Genomic DNA, 18941 nt, shown 5'->3' with positions numbered 1-18941 from the left:
TGTGACTGCCTTGCAGAATGCTGAACATGTAGACAATAACAACAAATGTCATCACTAATAACTGACTAATGTATGGACACATAGGAAAAAATCCAAGAGGAATCTAGATGTGAGGAAAAAGTAGAAAGTAGAGATAAACCTAGGATTTTTTGCACTTTACACAAGATTCTCCAATGCTTCCGTAAATCAGTAATTGATTTACTCCACAAAAAATTACTGAGAATTTCCTATGTATAAGACACTGCTGACATATCACAGGAACAGAGGTGGAGAATAAGCAGTGACCCAGGTCCCCGGTAGCATCCTTCCTCACAGATATCATAGCATTCACATAGTCCATAGCATTCACGTGTAACTTTTTAGGAAGATCTTAAAAGGTGGCAGCTCCATCATCATCATACCCTTCCTTCCCCAAATTGGTCATGAATCCAATTCTCCCTTTAGCCAGTAAAGCTGTTAAATTTTTTTAAAAATGCTTTAATTAAAGTAGGTCAACAGATTAAAATATACATATCTGCCTACACAAGCAAGATAGCCTAAAACAAATCTCTTCCTGGAACTATATTCTAGCTATTTGCCTAGAATCGCTAGACCCTACCCTGACAGGTTATAAAGTGACCCATATCAATATCCTTCTCCAGTATGGTTTACCTCCACTAGTCTTGGTAAGTGACACCAAGGATGTTAAGGATGAATCTTAACAAAGAGAGGCAATCTACACCTATCTTTTGGGACCCCCGCAGCATGTACTCACACACACACTCCCCTAATTAAATGGGGCTGAGACCTGAACAGTATCACCTATCGAATGACAAACAGGTTCATGAGTAAGTAGGGGAAGTAAATAAACCAAACAGTCCACAGAGGGAGAGGTCAAGAAGCGGGGCTGAGCTGGGGCTGGGCCCAGAGTGATTCAGGTTCTACCACAGAATGGGTGTCTCCTGGGATGGTCTAGCAGGACAATTAAAACCCCTATAAATAGGATGGGTTTTCAAGTCTCCAATATCCTCTCTGGCTTCTCAATCTTCTCCTCATTCCTTCTTAAGCAGGTAAGGAAAGCATTCATGGAGGGGGTGTGAGAGAGGATATGTTATGGCAGTATCCACAAGGCTTTTGATGGCAACTATAATGCGCTGGGCTGGGGAGGTCTGTGCATGAAAGGCCTGAGTAGAACCCTGCTTCCTTTTCTTGGCTCTATCTGAGACTATGATGATAGCTGAGGTGGCCCACTTCTGAGCCTGTAAAATATGCATGCCTTTGTTTCAGCGTGTCCTGGGCATCCCAAAACTGAGGGCTAGAACTATCAGTGGATAGCTTAGTCTCCCATAGTGGAGCATTGACCTTTCGTGCAAGTAAGGCAAGACCTAGAAGTTTAGGGCTCTTTGGGTCTAAGGCTCTAGACCACAGGGCCACAGTAACATTCAAGTTTCATTGCGGTGAATTGCCATAAGAAACTCAGTATGTCCATTCATTGTTTGCCATGCATCCCTATAGGCATCACTGCAAGCTTTTGGAAGTCCAATGTGCTTCGCAGATAAGGGCTTCTTGGAGGCTTATAAACGCAGTAACTAGAATTTTTATGCCACAGGAAGAAATATCATGTGATCCAGATCCTAAAAGACCTTAGTCTTCCAACATGGCTAATGGGAATCTAGCTGATTATATACACTTCCTATCATCTGTGCAGTTAATTTGGGTTGCCATTTTTATCTGTAATACTTTTTATACTAATTGATTCTGTTTTATAAGCATATCCCAAATGACCATCCAGGCCAGAAGTGCTTGCTGGTATTTAGCCGCCCAGAGAGTTTGCTTGAACCATGGCAAAAGACTCTAGCCTTCTTCTCCACTTGACCAAGAGTCATTTGAAGACTGAGGACTGTTCAGTGAGGTCTATTTAGTTGGTGGAAAATTGTCTTACTATACTGGCTTCTGGACCTGCCTCTATGGATCTCCTGACCCCCATTCCTTTTTGTTCTAAAATGAGTTTCAATCAATCAAGTCCCACCTGGAGTGGAGGGAGTGGAATATATAAACCACCTACCATAGATTTTTCCTTTTTAGGAAATCATTACTTCCTAGTCAGGGACCCATAGTTTGCACCCATCTCCCACTGCAGTGCATGATATTTGGAGCCTAAATGTGGGTCAAAGGGAGTGAGAGATATGGATAAGAAGGGGCTCTGTCATTTTTAAAATTTCTTTCCCTGACCAAAAAGGGCCACTTTCCCTCTGGGAATGCGGTCTTCAGGTCTGCATCTTAAACACAGAAAGAATCTTGCTTCTTCTCTTAGGTTCACTCATTTTTGCTAAAATGGCTCAACTTCTGAACAGCATACTCACTGTGATCAAGGTTTTCCAGAAATACGCTAAAGAGAATGGGAAATGTACATCGCTGTGCAAGAAGGAGTTGAAGCAGCTGCTCTTAGCTGAGTTTGGAGATATCCTCCGGGTAAGATGCAGACTCTGGCCCCATGAAGTCAAGTGTGAGTGATTCTGATACCTGCATCCGAGGGCTTGATGTTTTTTGTTTGATCTGGTCATGCTCCATCTACCCTGTAGCTATGATTTTCAGGCAGCTCCTCAGTACTTCTCTCCCAGCAGACACATGTGTTCACAGGCATACTTACACACACACACACACACACACACACACACACCTTCTTATAGCTGAGCTTAATAGGAGGGAATACAACTTCCAACCAGAAATCATTTCTCAGAAGAAATTCTAGATTCGTGTCTTGATTTCTGTCCACGTGTCTTCTCATTCATTCATTCAGTAAAAAGTCATTGAACACCTATTCCAGTCCAGCACCCTCCTAGGCACTGGGGATGCAGACATGAATAAAACCAGCTTCTCTTCCCTCTAGGATCTCACACTGTGGTTAGAATGAAGACAGTAAAAAATAATTACAATATAGCATGTGATGGGATGGGATAATCATGCCCCAGCTGGTCCAACAAGGGATGAGGTTCTGAGGACCAGTTGATCAAAGACTAGAACCAAGCCCAAGCCATTTCAGATTAATGATTTCCAACCAAGGAAGGCTCATACAGGAGTGAAGAGGCTGGGTTGTAGACACTGGCACACATCTTAGTATCTACAGGAGAACAGCTGATTTTGCTCTTTGTTTAATCTTTTCACAGAGACCAAATGACCCAGACACAGTGGAAACCATCCTGAGCCTCTTGGATAAAGACAGAAATGGATATGTTGATTTTCATGAATATCTCTTGTTGGTGTTCCAATTGGCCCAAGCCTGCTATCATGAACTGGATAACAAGTCATATGGTGATAGAATCTCTCAGCAAGAAGGGGAGGAGGGAACACGAGACCATAAGTTTCCAGGAAATAGAGGTAGACAGCAGAGGCAGAGGCATGAAGAAGAAAGGCAGGACTCCCACTGTACTCAGTCTGAGAGACAAAACCAGGATATCCACCAGGATCAGTCTGATAGACAGGATAGGGATTTCCACTATGGTCAGCTTGAGAGACAGGATAGAGACTCCCACTATGGTCAGTCTGAAGGACAGGATAGGGACTCTAGCAATGGTCAGTCTGAGAGACAGCGTAGGGACTCCCACTATGGTCAGTCTGAGGGACAGGATAGAGACTCCCACTATGGTCAGTCTGAGGAACAGAATAGAGACTCCCACTACAGTCAGTCTGAAGGACAGGATAGAGACTCCTGTGATGATCAAAGATGGGGTCATAAATCTAGCAGTAGTCAGTCTAAAAGACAAGGATATATCTTTGCCTTAAATCAGAGTGAGAAACAAGTTCACAATTCTCATTATGGCCAAATAAACCAACAGGAATCAGGCTCTTATTATGGACAGTCTCGGGGTTTGGATCAGGAATCAGCATATGGTCAGAGAGAGAGACAAAAATTGGACTCCCAATACGGTCAGACAGACAGAAAAAGCCAGAGTTCTCTCTATGGTCAGACAGACAGACAAGGCCTAGGTTCTCAGTATGGCCAGACAGAGAGACAAGACCAGATTTCTCACGATGGGCAGATAGACAGACAAGGCCAGATTTCTCACTATGGTCAGACAGACAGACAAGGCCTGGGTTCTCAGTGTGGCCAGACAGACAGACAAGGCCAGATTTCTCACTATGGTCAGACAGACAGACAAGGCCAGATTTCTCACTATGGTCAGACAGACCGACAAGGCGTAGGTTTTCAGTGTGGCCAGACAGACAGACAAGGCCAGAGTTCCCACTATGGCCAGACAGACAGACATGACCAGAGTTCTCACTATGGTCAGACAGACAGACAAGGCCAGATTTCTCACTATGGTCAGACAGACAGACAAGGCCAGATTTCTCACTATGGTCAGACAGAAAGACAAGGCTTAGGTTCTCAGTATGGCCAGACAGACAGACAAGGCCAGATTTCTCACTATGGTCAGACAGACCGACAAGGCGTAGGTTTTCAGTGTGGTCAGACAGACAGACAAGGCCAGAGTTCCCACTATGGCCAGACAGACAGACATGACCAGAGTTCTCACTATGGTCAGACAGACAGACAAGGCCAGATTTCTCACTATGGTCAGACAGACAGACAAGGCCAGATTTCTCACTATGGTCAGACAGAAAGACAAGGCTTAGGTTCTCAGTATGGCCAGACAGACAGACAAGGCCAGAGTTCCCACTATGGCCAGACAGACAGACAAGGCCTAGGTTCTCAGTATGGCCAGACAGACAGACAAGGCTTAGGTTCTCACTATGGTCAGACAGACAGACAAGGCCAGAGTTCCCACTATGGCCAGACAGACAGACATGGCCAGAGTTCTCACTATGGTCAGCCAGCCAGACAAGGCCAGGGTTCTCACCATGGCCATGGTCAGACAGACATACAAGGCCAAGGTTATCATTATAGCCAAACAGAAAGACAAGGCCTAAGCTCTCATTATGGCCAGACAGACCGACAAGGCCAGGGTTATCATTATGGTCAGTCAGACAGACAGAGCCTGAGCTCTCACTATAGTCAGTCAGAGATTAGAGAAACAGGACAAAATAGTTACCACCAAGGGAGTGAGGGAACAAACAGAGACTCATGTGTTGAGCAATCAGGAAGGTCAGGGAGACCAAGTCAACAGACTCTGGGGCAGGGAGTAACCCAAAATCAAGGGCAGAGATTCCAGTCTAGGGAAGGGCAACAGAATAGCCATCAGGCATGGGAGCCTGAGGATAGCCAATACCACCAACACAAACTCATAGCACAAATCCAGCAAGAAAGGCCATGTAGTTACAAAAGGGGTGACTGGCAATCATGTAGTAGTGAGCAGGACCACATACAGGCCAAGGCCAGGCAAAGTCATGGAGATGGACACAGCCACCACGCCAAGGAAGAGCAGGGCCACCAAAGCTGGGGCAGACATGGTTGTGAGAATAAAGAAACTCCACAGGAGATGCAGGCCAGGCAAACCCATGATAAGGAACAAAGCCTTCAGGGACAGGAGAGGCAAACCCACGAAGATGAGCAGACCCATCAGAGGAGGGACAGGCAAACCCGTGAAGGTGAGCAAACCCATCAGAGACAGGACAGGCAAACCCATGAAGATGAACAGACCCAACAGCGACAAGATAGGCAATCCCATGAAGATGAACAGGCTCGTCAACCACAAGACAGACAAACTCACGAAGATGAGCACACCTATCAGCGTCGAGACAGGGAAACTGATGACAAGAATCAAAACTGTCAGCAACAATGGGATAGGCAAACCCTTAAGGAGGAAGAAAGGTATCAAGGGTCCCAGGATCAACAATCTTATGGGACTGAGCAAGGCTGTGCAAATAGAGAAAAATTCCAAATGAATGAGAATAGCCAGAGGCAAGGCTCCCAGGGAAGACCCAGTAACCTGACCCTCCATCCCACCCAGAGGGGTGGGAGGCTCCCAAGGAGAGAACAGGGTGGAAGTTACCCTACCAAGGCAGCTCCTGCTCCCAATCCCCTCTATGACTACGTACAAGATCAGAAAAGGAATCAACACTAGGCTGTGCACACACCACAGCTAAAGCAACTTGAAGCCAAAGAAGAAATCTACATGTCAAGTTTATCTTTACTTCTGTTTAAGAGATTGAAAATGTACATCTTCCTTCCCTCCTATATCTATTTGCAAGGATGCTTTTGAATACTAGTACTCACTTTTTAGGGCATTTTCATTCTTTGAGTAGAAATTCTAGGGTATTCTATTAAGTTAAATCTGAGTGGTAAGTTGGGAGACATAATCAGATCCCAATTTTGGTTAGTTTGGGTATTTAAATCATTTCCTGGTTTTCCCTCTGTTTAGGTGGGTCATGGTTAGATCATTGAATAGCAGAAACTTCTCCCAAAAGTTCAGAAACAGGAAAAGTATTCTGAAGATATATGTATTATAGCCTGAAGACAAGACACTTGGGCTTTGATGATCTTGGGTTCCTGTGGACAAAACACCAGAAATTGCAAACCTCATAGTCTACACTACAATGAAACATGGTGAGAGGCTTCTAGAAGAGTCATCTCTGAAGTCCATAACATGCCAAGTTTCCCATCCTTTGCCACAGGGGCTGTCCCTTGAGCTGCTATCACTACAGCTGACTGGACTGGTTCCAGCCCCATACCTACCCAGTTTCTGATCATATAAAACAGAAAGCATATGTCATCTGCTTACAAATTCCAACAAGCCAAAACTGTCCATCCATAGCTCTTGAAAACCCTTCAAAGAAAATCTGTGGAATTGTATTAATATACCCAATAAATGATTGGTGAGCAATGATCTCAATGACTCTTTTCCTTCTTCATGATGGGGACATTCTACCCTGTCTTCACTTTGGTGCCATTTTCCAAGAATAAGACCTCATTTCTTGACTTCTAAGATGCCTTTTTCTTTGAGTTCCTGAGCACTGAAGAAGAAGGAAAAGGAGAAGGAGGAGGAGGATAAGGGAAGGAAGTGAAGGGAGAGGAAGGGGAAAAAGAAAAAGAGGAATCAATATAAAACAAATTAAAAAAAGTCGAAGGAAATTTATCTAAATATTTTTATCTCCTTCTCCCACAAAGGTTCAAAGTTGACTCTTGCCCTCATTCACCTCCACATGCAAATGGTCATTAAGTCTTGCCAAAGACTTACATCCTTCATACTTCTTGGATCTCTTCCCACTTCTCCATTTCCACTGCCTTTAATTTCCCTCCTCTTCAGTGGCTTCCAGGGACTTTAGAATGAAGTGCATACTCCTTAGCATAACATCTAGGCCCTTCGTTACCTGACTCAGATGACCTACCCGGCTTAGTCTCATGAAAGGCCCTTACTAGGAGACCCAGTGCTCTAGCTATACCAAGGACTTGACCTTTTCTTAGTATACCATGGTCTTTTCATTAATTCATGTCTTTGAATATACCATTCCATAGCCTGGAGTATCTCCCTCTTCTGCCAGGTAAAAACCTGGGCATCCTCAGTGTCCCAACTAAAACATCTCATTTTCTGAGCAGCATTCCTGCACACTCCAAGTACTCCTTCCTCTACATTCTCACTCATTTCTGCACACAAACTATTGTGATTACCACCCCTACCAAACTGGGAATGAGACTGTAACTTACTCAACTATGTATGGCTCAGCACTTAGTGCAGCCATCAAGGTCCAGGGGCACTCATAATCTTTTGCTGAATAGATGGGCAGATGGAGGAAATTAGTCTGGCTTCAGGAAAAAATTCTACTAAACATTTACATAGTAACATTTACATAGTAACAAACAAAAGAGGCTAAATTTAACCCTTATTCAGTCAAAGCTCAATGAATGAAACAGCAATCTTTTTGATATTGTAAACAATAGGACATTTAATTCCTAGAATTATAAGAGCTGGATTATTAGAAATCAGCAAGCGAACTCCAGAACTATTCTGTTCAAGACATCCACAGAACTGTAATCCGGCAATCAGAAACCTGGGATCCAGAAGCTGCTGGCATTGCTCCCAAATCTGCCAGTCAACAACCATATTTCATAACTCTGTTTACAAAAGAAACAGCAAAAATCACTGTACCTTCCAAATATCATGTAAACACATCTAGTTGGAAACACATAATTCACATCCAGAGCCCTAGCTACAAAGGAGTCTAGAAAATACAAAAGGAGATAAAAATGGATGTTGAGGGCCGTTGGATTCACTATAGGGAGGATATATAGACTTATAACAGCAGCCCTTTTCCTCAAGATTATTATAATCTAGTAACAAATATATGTACAGCAAACAACCATTAAATAAGGCAAGATGTCATAAGTACAAGAAAATTGCTGTCGTGACACCACGCAGGGAGTAAGTAAATATGTAGAAGGGCTGAAAGAAGCTTGCATGGAGGAAAGCATCTAAGCTAGGGTCATGATCCTGGAGGAGTGGGGATGAGAAGGGTCATGGCTTACCTTGGGCCTTAGGCTCAGTGGGGATGCTCATATATTGGCTGCTCCTTTTTAAAAAAAAAAAAAAGATTTTATTTATTTATTCATGAGAGACACAGAGAGAGAGGCAGAGACACAGGCAGAGGAAGAAGCAAGCTCTCTGTGGGGAGCCCAATGCAGGCTGAATCCCAAGACCCCAGGATCATGATCTGAGCCAAAGGCAGATGCTCAACCACTGAGCTACCCAGGTACCCTGGTGGCTGCTGTTTAAATGGCATAATTGTTCAGGGTTCATAATTTCTTCACAAATGCTCTCTATAACTGAGACCCTCCCCAGAAAGCTAAACTAGAGGATGGAGAATAAACCCAAAGCTGAGAGGTTTCAAAATCTATAAGGTGCTAAGGATTCCTAGAGGCTCTCAGTGGGTCAGTGAGGCAGTGAAGAATGGGAGGGATTTAGGCATTGTAGGCAGGGAGAACAGCACGAGTTCCACATGGTGAAGGAAGTTTCAGGGGAACACTAAAAAAAAGAAAGCAGAGAGTCAAAGCTGGAAGGACAAACAGAACCAGATCACAGAGGACTTCAAAATCCACCATGATGAGTTTGGAATTTTTTCTGTTAGTAGTAGGAGCCTCAAAAGTTTTCTGTGTAGAAAACAAGAAGAAAACCAGTAGGAGAGATGTTTGGAATAAAGATAAATGGCTACTTTCAGGAGTGGAGTTAGGTAAATTTTATATGGGTAACTCCTCATCATAGGTACAACATAAGCATGGACTGGGGGCTACCCAGGCCGTCAGGCCAGAAGATAAGAAAGGAGGTGTACCCTAAAAAGGTGTGAAAGCAGGGAGACATCCAACTGAGCTGTGCTGACTGCTCTGCAGCAGGCAAAAAAGAAGCTCTCTGGATCTAAGCCAGAGAGCAACCCACCAAATTTCCTCAACTGGAATGACCAAACAGAAGATCATCCCCCTTAAGCCCTGTCTCTACTCTTAAACTCTGAATCATGCACACCAAGAAGCTAATTCACAATATGACCTCCAAATCTACCTACCCCAGAAAGATGCCATTCCTTTGTAAAAGTCATCTTCCCCTTGGGGCTCACTCCTCAGCCTCCTTCTCTTTTCTAACTATGATTATCTTGTTTGGTCCTACAGCTCCAAATATAGCCATTATTTCTAAGACTCTCAGGTCTTCATCTCCAGCCCTACTTTTTTCCCCAATCCCAGACTTGTATATCTAATTATCTTGTTGACATATTCATTGGGACATCAAATAGCATCTCAGTCTTAGCACTCTCAAACAGGAGTCTTGACTTAACCTGTTTCTCCCTCAATTTTCCCCAGTTTAGTAAGTTGGTAGGACCATCCATATTGCTCAAGTGAAAGTCTAGGAGAGACATTCTTTATTTTAGTCATTCTCTCTGCCAAATCAAACTCATCAGCGAGTCCCTTTGTTTCTATCTCAAAATACAGTTTAGACTAGATCCCATCATTCTTGTCATCTCCCATGTCATCAACCCTCCCTCCACTGTCTCTCTCCTAGAACCCAGCAACAGCTTCCTAATGGGATTCCTTACTCCTCTGTGAAATGAAAACCACATCAGATCACCCCCCTGGGTAAAAGGCTCAGTTTCTCATAACACTAAGAATAAAATCCAGGATTCTCCCAGAGGCTTCCTAGGATGGGGCTCTGCCACACTCCATCATACACCACTCCCCTCTGTGCTGTTTTCCAACTATGCTGGCCTTCCTCCTGTGATTCTAGCAGGACAAGCTGGTTCCCACCTCAAGACCTCTGAACCATTTCTTTGGCTTGGAAGGGTCCTCTCCCCAGCTTTGTGTAACTGGTTCCTTATTTCATTCAAGTCTCAGCTAAAGAGTCACCTCCCAGAATAAGCTTTCTCTGACATTTAGTCCATAAGAGTAGTCCTCAGTCACATTCTCCTCTTTCTCTTGTTGTTCTCGGGATTTTTCATATCTGTAATCTTGGGGTTTTTTACCTATTTATTGTCTTTTTCCCTCTACTAGAACTTAAGACTCATAAGGACACAGATTTTATTTGTCTTGTTACCATCATGCCCTCTGCATCAAAAAGAGCATGCACTCAAGGTGCAAGCCCAATGAGTGTAAGTGTCCACTAAATGCTCAGAGAAGGCCTCTGTAATCTGGCTTCAGTCTACATTCCAGCTTGATTCCCCATATGCCCTTACATGCCACCTAGACTCTAGCCTAACTGGACAATTGCCCAGCCTCCACACCTCTGCTTATACCATTTCCTCCACTGGAACACTCTACTCTCCTAAGCCTCCACCTGGCAAAATTGTATCTATTCTATTAATTAACAGCATCTCTCGGAGCTATTAGTAGTGCAGAATTTATCACATTGCACATTTCCCACACCAAGCTGCGAGATCCTAGCAGGCAGCAACTGCATCTTATTCAGTTGTATTTATGACACCAAGCACAGTGACTAACCAACCATATGTAAAGAGACAGATTTAGGGGCAACTGGGTGGCACAGTTGGTTAAGCATCTAACTCTTGGCTTCGGCTCAGGTCCTGATCTCAGAGTCATGAGATCGAGCCCAGTGCATTGGGCTTTGGGCTCAGTGTGGAGACTGCTGAAGACTTTCTCTCCCTCTCCCTATGCCCTTCACCCCACTGAGCACATGTGCACGCACTCTCTCTCTCTAAAATAAATAAATACATAGATAGATAGATAGATAGATAGATAGATAGATAGATAGATGATAGATAAACTTCTTTAAAAAGAGAGAGATTTAGAATTAGAAGACCTGTATTTGAGAACCTAGATCCACCATTTACTGATTTCACAATCTCAGAAAACTTTTCAGCTTCTCTATCTCTTTAAATCTCAGTTCTCTCATCTGTAAAATGGGATTAAAAATTCTAGTAGTTAAAAAAAATTCCAGTAGTTTCTTAAAAATAAGTTGAGATGACATACATAAAGTAGTTAATTATCTGATATCTTGTTGCTTATTTAGTTAGTGTTTACCATCTTCTCCCCTTTGACATTGTTTTTAATAGAACCTTAATAAATGTTTACATATTGTTGAAAAGCCCAGCTTATGCACCAGCTCCTCCAAGAAACCTTCCTTGATTCCCTTCCTTCCTAGACAATAGTAAACCTCTTCTTTGTCTTCAAACATCTTTGGAAAGCTTCTGTGATCATCATCACATTCTACATTATTATAGGTATCGGTGAACATTCTCACTCTCTGACTATATTAGAAGTTCCTTCAGTAAAAGGTCCACACTTTATTCTTTACATCATTATTAACTCCCAGAATATTCAGAATAAGTATTTGGTGGGTTCTTGTTGAATTAAATTCAACTGAATGGACTCTCCATTACATTATGGCTCTTTCCCTCCATGCCTGGCACCACTACTCTGTCCTCTTTGTCCTAGTCTGCTATTAGTGTGCTAGCATCCCTCCCATCTTCCTTCACAACCCAGGATCCGGCCTTTCTCTCTCTCAGGCTTCCTGTGCCTCCCTGCTCAAGTCCCATTTATTATTTTCCTATATTTTTATTAAAGTATAGTTGACATACAATGTTATATTAGTTTCATATGTACAGCCTAGGGATTTGACAATTTTATCCATTACACAATGATCACCATCACTAAGATGGAGTCACCATCTTTTACCATTGTCATTATAATAGTACTGACAATATTCCCTAGGCTGAACTTTTCATCCCTGTAACTTGTTTATTGTATAACTGGAAGCTTGTACTTTATCCCTTTCCCCTATTTTGCCCATCTCCTCCTGACATAGCCCTATTGAAATAGAACTCCAGAGGGGTGCATAATCTCCCCTGAGCACCAACAATTTCCATGATTTTCAGGATCCCAGACTGTGGCCATTCTATTTTCTCACTCCTCACTCCACTTTCCCCCTTCTCCGTTGCAATTCAAACCTAACAATACCTATCCACCAACTCAAAGGATCAGTTCCAAACTCAACTCCTCTAATCTTTCCTCCCTCGGTGCTCTATTGACTTTCATATACTCAGGCTTCTCCATGTGCCCTCTGCTTTCCGACAGAGTCATACACAATTGTTCTTCTGTTGCTTCAGTTGTCTTTCATCCTTTCCACTGAAGCTACGAGGCTATTAAGAAGCTGATGAGTCTCTTGCTCCTTTGAAAACCCAGCACAATGGATTTGCAGCCACTGGTGTTGCTTAACTTACTGGGAGACTTACTCAAGCAGCTAGAGCCTAATTTGAACTGAACATTTTTTGAGTACCCACTGTCAAAATACATTTTGCATACAAGCAACTTGCATTCTTGAGAGCAAAGGGCACCACCAACACCTATTAATTAGATAGCAATAGTCTCAGAGAAAGAGTACATCGAACTGGGAATCAGAAAACTTGAGTTACAGTCCTGAACTGCCACTAACGCCCCGTTGACTGGGTATTTTTTGTCCTGATAATGTGCTCCAGTGTTCTCATCCTTAAAATGAGGAGTTGACACAATACAATTTACAATGTAGATTTCCTTCAACTTGTACTGCTCTGGTTTTATAGCTAAATGTCTAGGTGAATCAGCCAAGCTGATTAAAGACAGTAAATAGGGATCCCTGGGTGGCGCAGTGGTTTGGCGCCGGTCTTTGGCCCAGGGCGCGATCCTGGAGACCGGGGATCGAATCCCACATCAGGCTCCCGGTGCATGGAGCCTGCTTCTCCCTCTGCCTGTGTCTCTGCCTCTCTCTCTCTCTCTGTGACTGTCATAAATAAATAAAAAAGAAAAAGAAAAAAAATTAAAGACAGTAAATAAATATTCCAGAGGCTGCAAAACACCTAGACCGCAAACTGGAGAAAATATCAGATGAGGTTCTAGTGCCACCTACTGATCACTGGATTTCCTGTGTTCGGAGGTGTCTAAAGAAAAAAAATGAGACTGTTGAGAAGGGAACTAGTCATAATATGGCGCTGTCTGCCCAGTAAATGAGTAAGACTTGTCAAATGGACTCCTCATCAGTCTCTACTACAGCAGCTACCATCACTAACTATGCAATGTATCTGCATTGTACAGCATGCTATGGAGTGAAGAACAGCAGTTGGGGAGTCCAGTAGAAGTGAATTCCAATCTTGTCCCCCACTTAAGTTCCTGTGTGACTTGAGCCTCAGTTTCCTCATTTTAAAATTCCAATGAACTCAGCCACAGTAACTTCTTGCAAGATACATCCACAAAGGCAAAAGAAACAAAAGCAAAAATGAACTATTGGGACTTCATCAAGATAAGAAGCTTTTGCACAGCAAAGGATACAGTCAACAAAACTCAAAGACAACCTACAGAATGGGAGAAGATATTTGCAAATGACGTATCAGATAAAGGGCTAGTTTCCAAGATCTATAAAGAACTTATTAAACTCAACAGCAAAGAAACAAACAATCCAATCATGAAATGGGCAAAAGACATGAAGAGAAATCTCACAGAGGAAGACATAGACATGGCCAACACACATATGAGAAAATGCTCTGCATCACTTGCCACCAGGGAAATACAAATCAAAGCCACAATGAAATATCAGAAAGGGAGACAGAACATGGAAGACTCCTAACTCTGGGAAACGAACTAGGGGTGGTGGAAGGGGAGGAGGGCGGGGGGTGGGGGTGACTGGGTGGCGGGCACTGAGGGGGGCACTTGACGGGATGAGCACTGGGTGTTATTCTGTATGTTGGCAAATTGTGCACCAATAAAAAATAAATTTATTATTTAAAAACTTGTTTTAAATTAATAAAAATTAAAAAATAAAAATAAATAAAATTCCAATAATAGTATCTTCTCCATAGGATGTCTATAAGGACATGTAGAGTGCCCGGCATAGTGCCCGGCACATTCTAGGTGTTAAAGAACTGTGGATATCGAACTCATACTCTAAGAGAGCTTGCAATCGGCGAGGGGTAGTGGCAAGTACTAAGCTAAGCATATAAATAAAGATGATTCAATGTACAACATTTTTTATCACCTCATGCACACCAAGCGCTATAACAGAAGGTGGTATGTGATAAGAAGTAAAACACCATGGAGACTCAAAGGAGGGGCAGATCACATGCTGGTGGGACAAGATAAATGTCTTCATGGCACAGGGAGTCTCTGCCCTGGACTTTAATAAATGGTTAGGATTTAAATAGGCAGATGGATTTATTCAACCCTTAAAAATCTTTAAAATCTTATCCTTAAACTCTTACTTCAAATTTCATCTCCATAAAGCCACTCCTTATAGTTTAGTCATGTCCTTTTCAAATCACCTGTGTGCACCTACTTTTCTCATTCCTCTATTATAGTATTCTAATTTACTTTGCTTAATTTAAAGTTCATAATTTCCAAGTCTGTCTTTCATGCTGTCTGCCACACATTTCCCTCAAGTCAGGGAATACAATGAACCATAGTATTCATTTATAAGACCTCGGAGTGCAATGCCTACTAAAAACAGCAGCATTTACATATGGAACATGGGGAATGCAGTTTAAGTCACCAATTCATTCATTCATTCATCCAGTCAAACAGTGATAACTATAATTTGCTAGGACTGCGCTAGCATTGGAGAGTTACAGAGATAGGGTGTCCATTATCAAGAATTCATAATTTATGGGGCAGGAAGATTATTGCAATTCCATGTGATGGGTCCAATAGAACAAACAACTGCTTGCAAATCCAAGTGAAAAATAGCCAATAACTCACAAGAGCCCTTAGTGTGCACTGGGCACAATTATTCCATGCAAGCCTCTTATGCACCCTCATAAGTTAGGTTCTTTTTATCATCTCCATTTTACAGATGAAAATGCCAAGGCATAAAAAGATTAGGTAATTTCCTCAAAGTGATAAGAACAGAATTCAAATCCAGGGACACCCGGGTGGCTCAGCAGTTGAGCGCCTGTCTTTGGCTCAGTGCATGATCCCGGGATCCAGGATTGAGTCCCACATCAGGGTCTCTGCATGGAGCCTGCTTCTCCCTCTGCCTATGTCTCTGCTTCTCTGTCTCTGTGTGTTCTAATGAATGATGAATGAATGAATGAATGAATAAATAAATAAATAATATCTTTTAAAAAAAAAGGAAGAAGAATTCAAATCCAGGCCTGACTTCTGGAGTCCATGTTTTTAAAATCACTTTATTGCCTCTCAAGCCATTGAAAAGAGCCTATCCAATGAGTTCCATAATTCATGGACAGAATCCAGCATATAAATGCCAAGTTCACCAATCTTTGCTAAAATAAGGCTTAATGCTATGACTGTAGTGGGCACATACAAACAAAACTGTTCCTGCCCTTGGTGAGTTCAAAGTCTACTGAAGGATATAATTCATATAAACCAATACATTTAATCCAAATAATACTATAACAGGCTTATAATCAAGCAAAGTTCCAGAGAAAGAAAAAATTACACCCAATTGAGGAATACTGGTGGGATTCTGGCTGAAAGAAGCATTTGGTCTGGGTTATTAGGGATGAGTAAGTTTTAGAGAAATGTAAGTAAGGAGATAGAATGAAGGTCACCAGGCTTAATACATCTGACTTGGGCTTTTTTTTTAATTTTTATTTTTTTTGACTTGGGCTTTTATTTTTTTTTAATTTTTATTTATTTATGATAGTCACAGAGAGATATATAGAGAGAGGCAGAGACACAGGCAGAGGGAGAAGCAGGCTCCATGCACCGGGAGCCTGATGTGGGATTCGATCCCGGGTCTCCAGGATCGCGCCCTGGGCCAAAGACAAGCGCCAAACCGCTGCGCCACCCAGGGATCCCTTGACTTGGGCTTTTAATTGATTGTCATCATAACAGGAAAGTAATGAACTGTGATTACATTAAGAAAAAAAATTAAAAAAGAAAAAAATTTTAAAAAGAAAAAAATAAAACCATCTAAAACATCACACTAAAATAAAGGCAATAAGAGTAAAAATTGATAAATTGAACTACATAAGAATTAAAAACTTCTGTGCATCAAAGGGCACAATCAATAGAGTGGGAAGGTAACCCACAGAATGGGAAAAATATTTGCAAAATATATATCTAACAAGGGATTAATATCCAAAATGTACAAAAAGAACTCCAAAACAATAGCAAAACGAACAAACAAACAATCCAACTAAAAAGTGTGTAAAAGATTTGAAAAGACATTTCTCCAAAGAGGGTACACAGACAGCAGGCCAAACAAATAGATGCTTAACATTACTAAACGTAAGGGAAATGCAAGTCAAAAGCACAATGGGATAACATCTCACATCCAGTAGGATTGCTGCTATTTAAAATTTTAAAACAGAAAATAACAACTTTTGGCAAGGATGTGGAAAAACTGGAACCCTGTACATTACTAATGTGTATGTAAAATTGTACAGCCATTACGGAAAACAGTATGACAGTTCCTCAAAAAATTAAAAATAGAATTATCATATGATCCAGATATTATAAAAGAATTGAAACAGAATCTTGAAGAGATACTTGTATATTCATGATATAGCAACACTATTCACAATAGCCAAAAGATGAAAATAACCCAAGTGTCCATTGATGGATGAATGAATAGACAAAATGTGATATACACACAATGGGGTATTATCCAGACCTAGAAAGGAAGGAAATTCTGACACATACAACAACATGGTTGAAGTTCAAGGACAGTAAGCTTAATGAGATATTGTATGATTACATTCATATGAGGTTCCCAGAGTAGTCAAATTCATAGTTACACAATGTGAATGTACTTAACAGTACTGAACTATATACACTTAAAAATAATTAAGATGGTAACTTTTATGTTGTTTGTATTTTACCACAATTAAATTTTTAAAAAATTTTAATTAAAAAAAAGTAAAATAATCTTAGGTTAAATTAACAGAAGTAGTGTCCAGAAAGAAGGAAATAGAACTCTTTGCCCTGCACTGCTCAGTTCAGACATAATGAGAAGCAGGGCAACATTGAGTCTTTCCAGAGTAGTAAGATAAGGACTTCTCTCCTAGGAATATCTAAAAGGATATTAGGAATTTGCAAGTATCTGAAGACAGTCACATAAAATAAGGAACGATTTTACACTGCTTGAGAGTAGGACTAGAGTCAATAGGCAAAAGTTAAAAGGAAGGCAATTTTACCCAATTTAAAGAGAAATATTCTTATATTTATAACAGAGTCTACTGCTTTAGGAGGTAGTGATCTGCTCATCACCAGCCCTGCCTAAGAAGAAACAGTGTGACTATCAGTCAGGGTCATACTGCAGAAGCTTTTCTGCAGTAGGTGGATCTTGAGTTGGGTGATTTCTAAACTGAACTATAGGACCCAATTCTAAGATTCTGTGATATAAGGCAATCATTTTACATATACACATAAAGCAGAAATCTCTGCCTTGGCCTCCTTGCCAAATGGTTTCCCACACTCTGTCAAAGCCTGGTTTAAAAAACAGGAAAGCTCTGAGATATTTTCACTCATGTGCCATACTCCCACCTATACTGTAGCTGAATGAGGTAGAGGTGAGTCAGATGAGAAATGAAAGAAGCCACACTTCACATTTAGGCTATCCATGTGTCTGAGAATAGCACCCAGGGGCTTGTGAAACACACCACAGTGGCTCCTTTGGGTATGACCAGTGGTCCATGCAGTCACTTACTTGTATGCTCACTATGGAAAAGGTGGAGACAGAGAGAACAGCGTCCACACACGTTAGGATGTTAGTTCACAAGTAGCTCATTGTGCTTTCCCTTCTGCAAATTTGTCCAGGCTCTTCTGGGATAAAACAAAAACAACAACAACAAAAAAAACCTGCACTCCCAACCCTAACAACCTCATCAGAGATAATCCTACATATTTATAAACCATCATAATGTCCTAATTCTTCTCTCTTCATTTGACTTTAAAGTTCAAAAAAAGCGGTCCACTGTTTTTTAGAAAATTCCCTCCCAAAAAAGGCAGAAATTTCCAGATGACTAGAAGCCACATTTAGAAGATAGAAGAGGAAAGAGTTTGAAGTACGATTCAATAAACTACCAAAGCCCTCTCCTCTTTACAATTTATTCCCCTTGAAAGAAAACCAAATTTAAAAAAAGAAGAAAAAAAGAAACTAAAGAGCCACTGGTCCACAGGAATTAATAAGAGTTTTTTCCCCATAATTGATTAAATAAAACCTAATAAAGAAACAAAGAGGAAACTAGAGTAAGGAAAGGAGTCAGATTCCTTGACCTACTGGGTCTCCACCAATTCAAAATATCTTGCCCACTGATAAGTAAATTTTATTCATTCATCAACAAATAGTGAGCACCTACTATGTTCAAGAACCACATAAGCACCAGGGACCCAGAAGCTTTGAAAAAATATACTGAAAAAAATAGACAAAAAAAACCATGGTCCTCATTGAATTTACATCCTAATGGAGATACAATAGGAAAAAAAAATAAAACACATATTACATCAGATAATGACAAGGGCTACAGGGAAGAAAAGCAGTGGAGGAAGATAAGGCATGTTGAGGGTCATGATTTTAAATAAAGTGGTCAAGGAAGGTCTTCTGAGAAAGTAACGTCAGAGCAAAGATCTAAAGAAGTGGAGT

At 41.4% G+C, this 18941-nt stretch overlaps 1 protein-coding gene across 1 annotated transcript; it reads left to right on the top strand.

Annotated features, from left to right (window-relative positions):
* The first annotated feature begins 927 nt into the window (after positions 1 to 927).
* RPTN (repetin) lies at positions 928 to 6764 on the top strand. The gene is made up of 3 exons (XM_055312663.1): positions 928 to 1049; positions 2294 to 2451; positions 3147 to 6764. Exons 2-3 carry the CDS (start codon positions 2314 to 2316, stop codon positions 6000 to 6002), a joined length of 2994 nt encoding a protein of 997 aa, XP_055168638.1. The 5' UTR covers positions 928 to 1049; positions 2294 to 2313; the 3' UTR covers positions 6003 to 6764.
* Positions 6765 to 18941: the final 12177 nt, after the last annotated feature.

Source organism: Nyctereutes procyonoides, unplaced genomic scaffold (genome assembly GCF_905146905.1).
Source record: "Nyctereutes procyonoides isolate TBG_1078 unplaced genomic scaffold, NYPRO_anot_genome, whole genome shotgun sequence".
Lineage (NCBI taxonomy): Eukaryota > Metazoa > Chordata > Mammalia > Carnivora > Canidae > Nyctereutes > Nyctereutes procyonoides.
This window is presented reverse-complemented; position numbering and strand designations above follow the sequence as displayed.